At 42.5% G+C, this 13,079-nt stretch overlaps 1 protein-coding gene across 1 annotated transcript in view; it reads left to right on the top strand.

The window, feature by feature from the left end:
* The window catches only part of atp8b2 (ATPase phospholipid transporting 8B2), a gene marked incomplete at both ends in the record, with an annotated part of 29,929 nt that overhangs the window by 14,771 nt on the left and 2,079 nt on the right, over positions 1–13,079 (top strand). Inside the window, 14 exons of the mRNA XM_083895248.1 lie at positions 60–94; positions 194–353; positions 451–639; positions 2,101–2,216; positions 3,419–3,583; positions 3,838–3,949; positions 4,288–4,393; positions 5,764–6,061; positions 6,300–6,483; positions 8,598–8,821; positions 8,924–9,007; positions 9,942–10,187; positions 10,297–10,439; positions 11,547–11,673. Of these exons, the coding sequence (XP_083751374.1) occupies positions 60–94; positions 194–353; positions 451–639; positions 2,101–2,216; positions 3,419–3,583; positions 3,838–3,949; positions 4,288–4,393; positions 5,764–6,061; positions 6,300–6,483; positions 8,598–8,821; positions 8,924–9,007; positions 9,942–10,187; positions 10,297–10,439; positions 11,547–11,673 (2,189 nt within the window). The remainder of the gene's footprint in view (positions 1–59; positions 95–193; positions 354–450; positions 640–2,100; positions 2,217–3,418; positions 3,584–3,837; positions 3,950–4,287; positions 4,394–5,763; positions 6,062–6,299; positions 6,484–8,597; positions 8,822–8,923; positions 9,008–9,941; positions 10,188–10,296; positions 10,440–11,546; positions 11,674–13,079) is intronic.

The raw sequence follows: 13,079 nt of genomic DNA on the forward strand, positions 1-13,079 counted from the left end.
GGGATATGAGACCTGTGGATTATGAAGAATAATGAAAAATGCATATGTGTTGCTCTCAGGTGAAGTTACAGACCCACTTGGACCTCAGCCAAAGGTACGTGGCCTTAAATATCCTTTAAAACAGAACTGCATAGGGAGATACCATTAATTTATGGCATTTCTTTTGAGGTCATGACACTGTGTTTATCTTTAGAGACTGGACTTTACTCACTTCAACCCTCTGGCAGACCTGGACTTCTGTTTCTATGATGACACGCTACTGGAATCAGTGAAAGTGGGAGACCCACACGCTCAGGAGTTTTTCCGCCTGCTCTCCCTCTGCCACACTGTCATGAGCGAAGAGAAGAGTGAGGGTGAGAGCGATGAAGACCGACTAAAAGACGGTGAATAACCACACAGACGTGATGTGTCCATTGTTAATCTTGCAGTATTTGTTATCCGTCTGCCCAGGAGAGCTGCTTTATAAGGCTCAGTCTCCAGATGAGGGCGCTTTAGTGACGGCAGCGCGAAACTTTGGCTTCGTGTTCCGCTCCCGAACGCCCGACACCATCACTACCACGGAGATGGGACGACCCGTCACCTACTCTCTGCTTGGCATTCTGGACTTCAACAACATACGCAAAAGGATGTCTGTCATAGGTGTGTCCCTCCGCTCTTGCTTTAGCTTGTTTTTATTTTCACACATCTCTAAGTGCAGGCCCTCATTTTCCTCACCACCGGTCTGGACATTGTTGAGAGGGGTAATGAGTCTGTTTTTAGATTTCAATGCTAGCAGCTCTCTGCTCCCTCTGCTTGCATCACATGTGCTGAAGTGCGATTAGCCGCATTGTTGGGTGAACAGATAAATAAGAGTTTGCACCCTGCAAATTGTGCATAATCTCTTAAAGCTCACATAGAGTGCTCCTGTTGCACATATATGTTAGTTATGGAGGTCTACTTACATACAATAACTCGTTTTTATGGTCAAAAACCTCCTAGTTGCTGCGATAGAAATATATCTTTTCTGACACTGTGCTGAGCCGCGATATTTCAGACATAAATCTCACCCCCAGAAGACAGAGTGTGTTGTGATTGGCCAGCCAGCGTAGAGCCTTCCCAACTCTCTTGTGATTGGCCGGAAGTGACATATTCAGCACACACCCTCTCAGAAGCGCAGCTCCCCCCTCTGGAACGGTGGATGCACTGCTGCTCATTATCAAAACATTGTTTTAACAGTGTTTAAAAATAGCTTCGTCACGACTCCCCGCCGCAGTCCCTTTTATGACTTTGACCCAGAGTCAGAAGACACTGTCGCTCGTGAAACACCTCCACAACGGACGTTATTCTTCTTCTGCGGTTCAATGTACGCAACCGGATGTGCCCGGACTAGTGCCCGGAGCAGGAGGTGAAATGCTGTTTACGTAACCGGACCGGGTTTTTTCAGAGATCTCGCTGAGCCCGAGATTACAATAAAACACAGCGTTCTCAGCAGTGGCTGAACTGTTTGTTTTCGAAACTTCAGTGCTTCATAAACAAGGTAATGACGCAGATACACACTAAAAAAAACAGCGTTAATTGGAACTTCCGGTCTAGGTCCGCTTTAATATAATGGATTTTTCACATATTGCACCTTTATATACTATCTGCAGCATTTGTACTCTGCAATTTCAACAGTTTTCCTCTGCATTCCTCTCACTTATTGTCATCGAGGTGCTCCGTGAATCTGCATTAGCTGATGAAGAGTTACTCATGTTTAAATTAACATTAATATGTATTTAAATGATGATGCACACATGCTGACATGAGTCGTGTTTGCGTGCTATCTCTGCACGAGACATTACTCTCTGTTCCTGTGATTTGTCTCCTTGCCCAGAAAAAGCTCCGGTCATAAATTACTTCTCCCTTGGCAACAAGTTTTGGTGTAGCAACAGAACTGTGAGACCGGCAGGGTGTGAGCACACGCTCATATATCAACAATATTCAGACTGACAGACCATGGGACCCACTGTATATAGGAATGCCATTAATTTAAGCAGCTGGAAAATGAAATGGAGTTTGGTAATTTTTTAAAAAATGACAACCACATGTTCTTGATCACTATCACCTGTTATTTGTTTACAGTGCGAAACCCAGAGGGCAGGATCCGCCTGTACTGTAAAGGAGCTGACACTGTGCTTCTGGAGAGACTCCACCCCTGTAACCAGGAACTGATGAATATCACCTCAGAACATCTCAATGTAAGCGGACAGAGGAGTTCTTCAATTTGTAAACACAGCTGTACTGCCATCTAGTGTCTGCTCGCTCCACAAGCAGCTGGGACGTTTCAGTCTTTTGTATTGTCTTGTCAATGCCAGTTATAATGTTATAGAATATCATGGCGGGTCTTTTTTGCTCCGCATTTGTATCTCCATCCATCCATAGTCCACTCCACTCACAGATCACTGGAGCTGCAGGTTCAACAGACAACCATTCACTCTCACATTCACATGTATGAGAGTGTTCAGTTAGCCTCTGCATATGTGAACCCGGAAAAAACCCATACACACACACACACAGGGAGAAAAACGTTTTTTTGCTGCAAGGCAATAGCACTAACCACTACCCCGCCGTGTGGTGGTATTGTATCATTTGTATCTTTGGGCCAATTCCAATTCCTATCTTAAACCTCAAGCTCAACCCTTAATCTTAACTGGCCCTCAAAACCACGTGTTGAGGGTTATTTTGTCACTTAGAAATGGGACACCCCTTAAATGCAGATACGTCTTCAGACTGCAGGGGGCAGAATAACGCAAAAGCTGCGTCCAGTCTGTCAACTCCAAAAAAGAAGAAGAAGAAGAACACATTTACGTCACGATTATTTATTACGATCCGTTTGTCAGTCAAGTTATTAGGTTGTCAGTTAGTTATAAGATGATACTCGTACAAATACCACAACCACGGACATATTCAGCTGACAGTTACCACACACCACGACTTATTGAAAAGTAAACCATAGCAAACAATCGCTTGTCCGCACCGGCCGGATATTGACAAAATATCGTAAAATAAAAATAAATGTTACGTAACAATGACGTCAGTAATCCATAATATGGGCCTAAACTAAGATAATACAATGGTTTTCATCATTTTTATATCTCTATTCACAAAGAAAATACTTAATTTGTAGCGTGCTCGTTTCGCTGCTTTCGGCGCCATCATTGTTTTGTCAAAACACGCAATGCATTCTGGGTAGCCCTTGCTCCCCAAGGGTGGTCTCGGAAAATCTCAATATTGAGGGCGATACAGCCCTTAAACTTGCCCCTCAACTTAATTTTTCTGAGAATCAGGACAGCACTTGCACTAGAGGGAGCGCACATTTTTGAGACTGAGGGTTAAGCAAGGAATTGGAATTCACCCTTAGAGTAGGTTGTTCATGTCCCTGTTTGTACATGCATGTCAGGAATATGCGGCTGATGGTCTGCGGACATTGGCACTGGCCTACAGAGACCTGTCGGAGGACGAGTGGGAGGCTTGGTCAGAGAGCCACCGCTGTGCTGGCAAGGCCGCCGACTGCAGAGAAGACCACCTGGCAGTTACTTATGAGCAGATAGAGCAAGACATGATGGTCAGTCACACTCTTTTTTACTTTTACATTCTCTGTATGAAGCATTAAACCATTGCCTTTCAGAAAACATGTAACAAAATCAAGTTGAGAGAGTTTCAAGAATTTCTGCAATCCCTATCTCAAAACATTGCATGAGTGTGGTTCAAGTATAGCCACATTTGACAAATTACTTCAATCAGATGCTGCACTTATACCCGGCGTATATGCACAAACACATCCAATGTTCATAACTGTCCGTCTGTGTCTGTGTCCAGCTCCTGGGTGCAACAGCCATCGAGGACAAGCTGCAGGAAGGTGTACCAGAGACCATCGCTGTTCTTTCTCTGGCCAACATTAAAATCTGGGTTCTCACTGGAGACAAGCAGGGTGAGAGGGAGGCACGTTTACAACACATTTCAGGGGCAGTTTGTGTGCTGTTGTTTTAAGTAACGTTTATAAAAGTTTGAGTTTCCTTGTACTCGGAGAGAGCTCAGTTTTCAAGAACAAACAATATTGTTGGTTAAAGCTCGATAAAACGGACGATCGCACAGAGCAATTATCACCAAAGAACTGCAGTGCCAGTGGAAGTGAAACTGAAGAGACTCTAATTATAGAAGTTTGTGGTTTCAAGAACATTTAATGGACCTGAACTATAAACCACCATGTTCAACTGTAAAAAAAAAGCCACCGACAGTGAAGTAACCTGCTCTCACTCCTTTACACAGAGACAGCCGTCAACATAGGCTACTCGTGCAAGATGCTGACAGATGATATGACTGAGGTGTTCATCATCAGTGGTCATACTGTCCAGAGCGTGCGGCAGGAGCTGAGGTCAGTGTTTTCATAGTAGTTTTCACACTGGGAGTTCAAATAACATAAACATATCCTCCAACGTAACATAACGTAACATCCATGTTTTATTTAAAGGGGACATATTATGCAAAAGCAACTTTTTAATCATTTAAATCCTTATATTTGGAACTCTGGAGGCCCTATCAGTCGACAAAGTGTGAAAAAAAGATGACTCGCTCATGTTTTTGTGGTCCTCCTCAGTCTAAGTACAGGAGATCAAACACACGATGTTGACTTCCGCACTCACTGGGACGTCACAATGTGCCAAATTCCTGGAATTGTTGTCTCGCTGGAGCTCCGCTTTGTCCGCAAAACACGCGAGAGTGCTGGCGAGGGCAACAGTATCCAAAAACCGAAAGTCCGCGAAAAAGTTCTATTGTTGGCTCCACAGTGCAGCACAGAGTTCTACACAAACGTCCAGCCTCAGAGGATTTATCTGTCCAGCGGATACATGTTATATATGACGGCAATGTGCCTGCTAGAGCCTGTAAATGATCACTTTTCCAAATGCTAGCTGCTGTTAGCTCCCAGTAGCCTCTGTGGCTGATGTCATTTCCTGTCCCTTAAGTTTTGTTGTACTTTTTTTTTAAGGTGGACCTTTAAGGTGGACCTAAAGAGATACTACTAAACCAAGCGTTCTGAACAGGGCTGTTTTGCCAGGGTGATTGAACTGCTGTGGTGCTTCTTTCTTGATGTGGTAATGGTATTTTGACCAAAGCATGTCACAGACAGGACACCAGGGAACTGGGTTAACTTGGAGAAATAGGGCATAATATGTCCCCTTTAAGAATTTCAGATTTTATGACTGAAATTTAACAAATACAATTTTTCTTTGCTAAAAATCTTTATGAAAATATTCTTTTTGACTGATGGTGTCATTGGTTTCATTAGCGTTGTGTTGCTGGGACATGCCTCGTGTTTTGAGCTCACACTGCATTGCCCTAATGTGTGGTTCTCCAAAGTTTGCATGGTTTAAAGATCGCACGCAACCGTTTTCATAACTCAAATTGCAAAATGAGCAGCTCAAATAGTTGACAGTGTCACTCATGTTGTTAGGGACGTGCTGTGAGTGAGCCCATAGGAAGCATAATACAAAAAAAAAAACACAGTGTGTTGATACAACCTTAAAACAAAATAGGGAAGGTATAAACATAGTCTCTTTGCTGACCTGCTCTTTTTTAATTTTGACCCTTCCTGTTTTTATTTCTACTTGCTCGCCTGCATCTGCTTTTCTTCTCTTCCATCCTCATTCCATCTGTTCTGTTGAGCTCTTCATTTGGTCAGCTGTGTTGTTTTTGTCACACAGACGAGCCCCCGTTAACGTGGAGTGTGTTTATCTTCTTTCTCAGGAGGGCGAAGGAAAGGATGATAGAGCTGTCTCGATCCACAGATGGAGGGAAGGAGACAGGGATGGAGGGATGGGGAGAGGCACGCTTCACTGGTAATGGAGTCAGTGAAGGACAAGAGGAAGGAGGAGGAGGAGGAGGAGGAGGAGAAAAGCAGCTGCAGTGCTCCTCTCCCCCTCCCCCTCCTCCTCCTCCTCCTCCTCCTCCACCACCTCTTCCTCTACCTCCTCCTCCACCTTCCTCCAATGTCATGGACAACATCTCTGGAGAGTTTGCCCTCATAATCAACGGTCACAGTCTGGTATGAATAACACTACACTTATGTACAATACCATACTACACACACACACACACACACACACACACACAAAACCAGCACAGGCCGTGAAGAAATAAACTGCCAACTGTCAGGAAATGAGAACTCGCCAGAAAGGTGTTATCTTTAAAGCAAACATTTAAAAAAAAAAATGTCACGGCAGGAACTCTGACCCCTTTGCTTTACAGTTAACCTTAAACATTTGACTGTATTTCTTTCACAGGCCCACGCTCTCGAAGCAGACATGGAGACTGAGTTTGTGTCGACAGCGTGCGCGTGCAAAGCAGTGATCTGCTGCAGAGTCACACCGCTGCAGAAAGCTCAGGTGGTGGAGCTCATCAAGAAACACAAGAGGGCCGTCACTCTGGCCATAGGAGACGGCGCCAACGACGTTAGCATGATTAAAAGTGAGTTACGCAGACTGGATCAATGCACGAAGTGTTTTGCGCGAGAAGAAAGGAGGAAATGTAAGTGGATTATTTTTCAGACTGGAGAGAGAGAGAAGTCGGGCCTTTGCAATGTCGTTAAAGCTCGGCCAACGGAAGTTCTTTCACAGACGCTTGTTTGTCTAGTTTATCAGAAGTGGCGGATGCTCTGTGGAAATGTGTGTTGCAGTGGTTGTGATGTGCTGAGAGTCGATTACTGGTCTCTAAGCATTTTCAGTAATCTTTAACCTCACTGTCATGCAGTGGCCATCCCAAGGTTTCCAAGTATAAATATAGCCAAATATTGGCTTAAGAGATATAATGTGATACACTAAGACAGGCAGAGTAAAGTGAGACAGCAGAAGAATTCTACTAGGATGTGAATCTTTGGTTGGCTCAAGATTCGATTCGATTTTGATTCTTAGGGTCACGATTCGGTTCAAATTTTATTCTCGATTCAACAGATTCGATTCATACGATTCTCGATTCAAACGATTCTCGATTAAAACTTGTATACAATTTGTGTTTATGCAAATTATGGCATCAAAACAAGAGAGTTTGTATAAGATAATGTGATAATGTGATCACACAAAGGCAAACTTAAGACAAAAGTAAAAATTTATTCATTCAAAACAAATAAAAACTTACTTACTGTACAAAACAATTACTTGAATAAATAAAAGCTTAGGCTAGCTGTCTTTTTCTCCCAGAAGTTACAAAAATAAACTGTACACACATTTCTGTGTGGTTTTTCAAAATGGAAACTTAAAAAAAAAATATATATATATATATATATTTTTATTTAATTTTTTTCAGAAATCGATTTTTGAAGTTTATGAATTGATTCAGAATCATGGATGATTAGAACAGCGATTCCTATGTGAATCGGGTTTTTTCCCCCACCCCTAAATTCTACTGCTCAAAAAAACCTACTAGTTTGGGTTGTTTAATGCTTCTTGTCCCCACCGGCCCCTACACTGTCGCTGCATACACACAAATGCTCCCCCGGGCAGGTCTGATAGTATTTCTTATCAGAGCCCGTTCAATTTAATGGCAGCATACAAATAATATACATTCTTTCTGTTCACAGACTCATAATAACAGCAAAAACGAAATCCTCAAAAGTTACGCACTGCAGCTTTATGTTTGATTTAGGGGAAACAAAAATGAAGTCACCAAATGTTACGATAACCACTTGTTTTCTTTGTCTCAGTGCGTTTGCAATGTTGTGTCTTTTGTAAGCGTTGCATCATTTAATGACTGCACACGTACATCACGAAATGCACTGTGGTTTGCCTTGTTTTTACGTCCTGTGACGTGTGATCTGAAAATGTGTGATCTGGATTAATAGATATATTAATATTGGGGCAGCTGTGGCTTAATGGTTAGGGCTTCGAGCTCGAGACCGGAAGGTAGCTGGTTCAATCCCCGACCAGTCCGCAGCTGAAGTGCTGTTGAGCAAGGCACCTAACCCCCTCACTGCTCCCCGAGCGCCGCTCACTGACATGTTCTACACCTCACTGTGTGCTGTGTGTGTTCACTAACTCACTGCAGAATTGAATTTCCCCTTGCGGGACTTAAAGGGTTCTTAATCTTAATCTTAATCTTAATCTTAAAGGTGCCATATGTAAGAATGTGGCCAAAAACGGTTACTACATTCAAATTCAAAATACCGAGATCTTTTATGTTTCGTTTTCTGACGTAACTGGCAACCCGTGGTTGCTCGGCAGCTGAGACTCTACTGGTTGCAATGATTGGTAGACGGCGGTAGGTGGCGCCACATGCCAAAACATGATTTCAAAACATAAACATGATTTGCAGTCTGCAAAATATTTTTTTTAATGTAAATATTTTGTCTATACTGTTGTTGTTGGTGAGTTCAGTTTGTTATATGAACATTATTCATGAGTCTCTGTGACATATTAGGAGGATTTTATGGCCAGTTGCTTTAGATTTATTACATAATATAGCCTTAAATAAGAACATCAGAAAAAAATCGGTCAGAATCCATGAAACACTATGAACTCTTCACTAATGACTTCAATAAAGACAAAAAGTATTATTTCCTATATGACCTTATTTCTTTTTCACTCCAGGCGCTCATATTGGAGTTGGCATCTCAGGTCAGGAGGGGATTCAGGCCGTGCTGTCCAGTGACTACTCTTTCTCCCAGTTCCGCTTCCTGCAGCGCCTCCTGCTGGTCCACGGCCGCTGGTCCTACCTGCGCATGTGCCGCTTCCTCTGCTACTTCTTCTACAAGAACTTTGCCTTCACCATGGTGCACTTCTGGTTCGGCTTCTTTTGCGGCTTCTCCGCTCAGGTCAGAGGTCGTGACAACGACATAGAACGTAGAAAGTCACAGCCGTGATGTTAACAGTGTGTGTTTATGTGCATCTCCTCTCTCTCTCTCTCTCTCTCATAGACGGTTTATGATCAATACTTCATCACCCTCTTCAACATCGTCTACACCTCCCTCCCTGTGCTGGCCATGGGGATATTTGACCAGGTCTGTTCTATTTATGAATCTCCCTGCATCAGTAATTCTCTGTATCAGGGATTGCTGCATCATTTTCTAGGGGTCTATTTTGTCTTTCCTGTACACAGAGGCGATTCTAGAGCCTGTAGGGGCCCTAAGCAAACATTCCCAGGGGGCTCTTCCAACCAGTGTTCATCACTATTATGTTATAAATAATCTGACACCAACGAAAAATGTATGAGTTCAAAATAAAAATTTTTTCGAAATGAATGAAATAACATGGAAAAACCTTGTAATTAAAAAGTATGTGCAAATATAAATGTAAAGAACAATAAAATACTGTAAATAGCTTTTAAAAAACGAAATAAACTTAGTAAAAAAAATTACATTACACTGTAAAGAACCCACATTATAAAACAATATAAATATATAGAACAATAAAATACTGTAAATAACTGAAAAAATATATAAATTAAGTTTAAAAAAAGATGCATTACACTGTAAATAATCCTCTTCATTTTCCAACTTGCAGAACAATAACTTCACACAGGTTAAAGTGAGGTGGGGCCCCTTTAGGGAGGTTTCCTACTGAGATGTCATTGCAAATCGCCCATTGTTTTTTAAGGGGGACGGGGAGGCGGCTGCTCACTGCACATTTCAGTAAAAACAGCCCTCAGGCTCCGAGTGTCGGGGGCCCCCTATCAGCTCGGGGCCCCAAGCAGTTGCCTGCCTTGCCTGTTCACAAGCTGCGCCTCTGCCTGTACATGAACGTTACACTTCTGATGTTTATCAGCCATGACAAAAGAAGAGTAAATTTATATTATAAGTGATGCAGGTTCATGTGGAGCATCAGTCAGTCCACAGTATATGTTCCAGCTACTTGAAGTGTGTGTTTAGTGTTAGTATGTCTTGTAGCATTTTGTGCATTAACATTAGCTCAAAGCTAAATTCTGTCTTATCACAGGACGTTCCTGACCACAGGAGCCTGGAGTATCCTAAGCTGTACGAGCCCGGGCAGCTCAACCTCCTTTTCAACAAAAAAGAGTTCTTCATCTGCATCACCCAGGGTATTTACACATCAGTGGTGCTGTTTTTTGTCACCTACGCTGTCCTGTCCGATGCCACCCAGAGCAACGGAGTGCCCCTCGCCGACTACCAGACCTTCGCTGTCACCACGGCAACAGCTCTGGTCATTGTGGTCAGCGTGCAGGTGCTTGTGCCCACAGTGGTTTTAGCTTTCAGTCGTTCCGTCATGTTGTTCTCTAGGTTTTTTTTTTTTTTTTTTTTTTTTTTTTTAAACACATGCTTTTGTGTTACAGATCACTCTCGACACCGGCTTCTGGACAGTCATCAACCATGTGTTTGTGTGGGGCTCGCTCGGCTCTTTCTTCACCATCATGTTTGCGCTCCACAGTCAGGCCCTCTTTAGGATCTTTCCCAGTCAGTTCCACTTTGTAGGTCAGTTCTCTTCTTTACACACACACACACACACACACACACACACACTGTATCTCACTCCTGGATTTTTGTGGCTGATGAAATCATGCATATTCTAGAGATAACGATAAAAAAAAAAAAAAAAAAACAAGCCAACAATTTCACATTTTCTGTCTTTTAGTAGCATATCTCAAAAAGTAGAAGTCTGTTGTGGATATATGAGGTTATGACTCATCCAATCCAATCCAACTTTATTTATAAAGCACTTTAAAAACAACAACAGCTGAAACAAAGTGCTGTACATTCATCAGAGATGAATAAATAAAACAAATAAAACATATAATAAAGCAATTAAAATACTGTAGAAAATATAAAAACAACACAAATAAGCAGGTCATACAATAAAACTCTAAACTCATGGAAGAAATGATGAGATCTTGGCAGATATGGATGCAGAATATGGGAATCAGAGTGACCTTGGTGGATGTTTGGGCTTTTTCAGTTATATTTTAATGCATTTTTAAAAGTAAGCCTTAAATTATGTTAGATTATTACTGTGTAAAACAAAAAGGAATGAATAAGAAGGTCAGATATACGTGCAGAGTCCAGTATTATACGTGTAATAAGCCCATGTCTGTAGCATTTTCGCTCCCTCCTCCCCACGTCACCACATATGTTTTGGAGGTGGACAAACATTTGGATTAGTATTGTCACATACTGGAAATGTTTCTCCACGACTTAGAGCAAACACTCACAGATCAGTGATAATACAGAGCTGATGAAAACATATTTTAACAAAGAAAATAGAGTATAATAGAACTTTATTATCCACCAAGGTGTAAATTTGGCTTTGGCTCACTGACATAAAATCATAAAAAGAAACATCACTTGTAACATCCAGTGAAATTTACACAGACGGAGTTAAATTACATCAAAAACAGCTGTCAGCTCAATGTGTTCATGATATTAGATACCCAATATATCGGTCATACTATATAGCTTTCTAAATATATAAGAATATGATAATCACTGTAGTCATTTCACTCCACCAGTAATTGTCTAATTTTGAACGTTGTGTCCTATGACTTTGTTATGCTTTGTTATTGATGTTTGTCTCTTTGAGTCCAGGTAGCGCACAGAGCACATTATTGCAGCCAGTCGTGTGGTTAACTATTGCAATGGCCACAGCGATATGCATAGTTCCAGTTTTGGCATTCCGCTTCCTCAAGCTGGACCTGAAACCTCAGCTCTCCGACACGGTGAGAAAAAAAAAAAAAAAACGCTCGCTGATGTCTCCATCGTTTTCGTCTCTCGCTACGCATGTCGGTGTCTTATCTTTCAACATGTCAGGAAACTCTGGGCCTCTGCCAATGATTAACTGCACATGTACAAACTGTTCATCTGTGTGTGTGTGTGTGTGTGTGTGTGTGTGTGTGTGTGTGTGTGTGTGTGTGTGTGCGTGTGTGTGTAATTGTCACCTCCTTGGGACCTTTTCTGGCACAAACACTGACCTCATCAGGACCAGCAGTTCTCATGGAGACCAAAAACGGTTCAGTTAATAATACTTTGTCCAAATTAATGGAAGTCAACACAGTGTGTGTGTTTGCGTGTGTGTGTGTATGAATGTGATGACTGGTTACCATCAGTGTCCTCATGCACTTTAAATGCAGTGCAAATATTGACTTGAACAGTGGACCCTAATGGCACAAGCTGCTGATTTTAGTACATGCGGACTATTAGAGTCTTGAGCTACCCCCGGGGCATGCCAACCAAAGCAGCTGTAAGCATGTTATGGCAAAGTTATTTTAGTGTTGCTTTCCTGGAGTCACAACCAGAGGTTTGTGTGCAGAACACACAGTCAGTGGCAAGAAGTGTCAGGTAAAGGCCTGAGACACCACAGTGCTAGGCCTGTCGCGATATTCAATAAATCAATTAATCGCACGATAATTAAAATGATCGCGATAATTTTTCTGGCCGCGATAAATGCCATTTGCATGCTTTTTTGTTTTCCCCGTCTCTCTCGGGTCCTAAAGTGTGTGAAATTTGATGTAGTATGCATGCCAGGTGGCTAGGTGGTGCTGTGAAGCACTGCCAAAGAATAAAACGAGGAGCGCGCGCATGCGCTGAAACTTCCTTCTACTTCTCTCTAGTAGCGCTGAGTCGCCCACAGTCGAAAACCAAAACATTGACTCGGTGTAATTGCTGAAATGACTCCTGGATAGGTATCAGAGCAGCTAAGGCGACTTGAATGTGCGACTGATGGATTCTAATCCACATGTTTGTTGTTGTTTGTCTGTACTGCACATGGATCTGACGTCAGCGTACAGGAGGATAGCCAGCGTCGTGCCAACGTGAGCAGCTCAGAAAACACTTTAGCGTTTTCAACCCTTTAGACGGGAACGCGACAGCGGAGCGTTTTTAAGATTTCCACTCTGGAGGGTGGGTTCATTTTTTTGCGTTTTTAAGCCCCCAAAAACGCCGTCGCTGTCTAAAAGAAAAGGCACATCTGATAAAATATTTTGTCGGTTTCACCCTGGAGCGTTGCCGTGTAAAGCCAGAGTAACGATGAGTGAACCCTCATGTCAGTCACTTGTCAGTCGCATGGTGTGTGGGGAGGCGGGACTCCTGGCGTAGCCTAACCACAGCAGAGTGCAGCTAACCCATT

Source organism: Microchirus variegatus, assembly GCF_963457635.1.
Source record: "Microchirus variegatus genome assembly, chromosome: 1".
NCBI lineage: Eukaryota > Metazoa > Chordata > Actinopteri > Pleuronectiformes > Soleidae > Microchirus > Microchirus variegatus.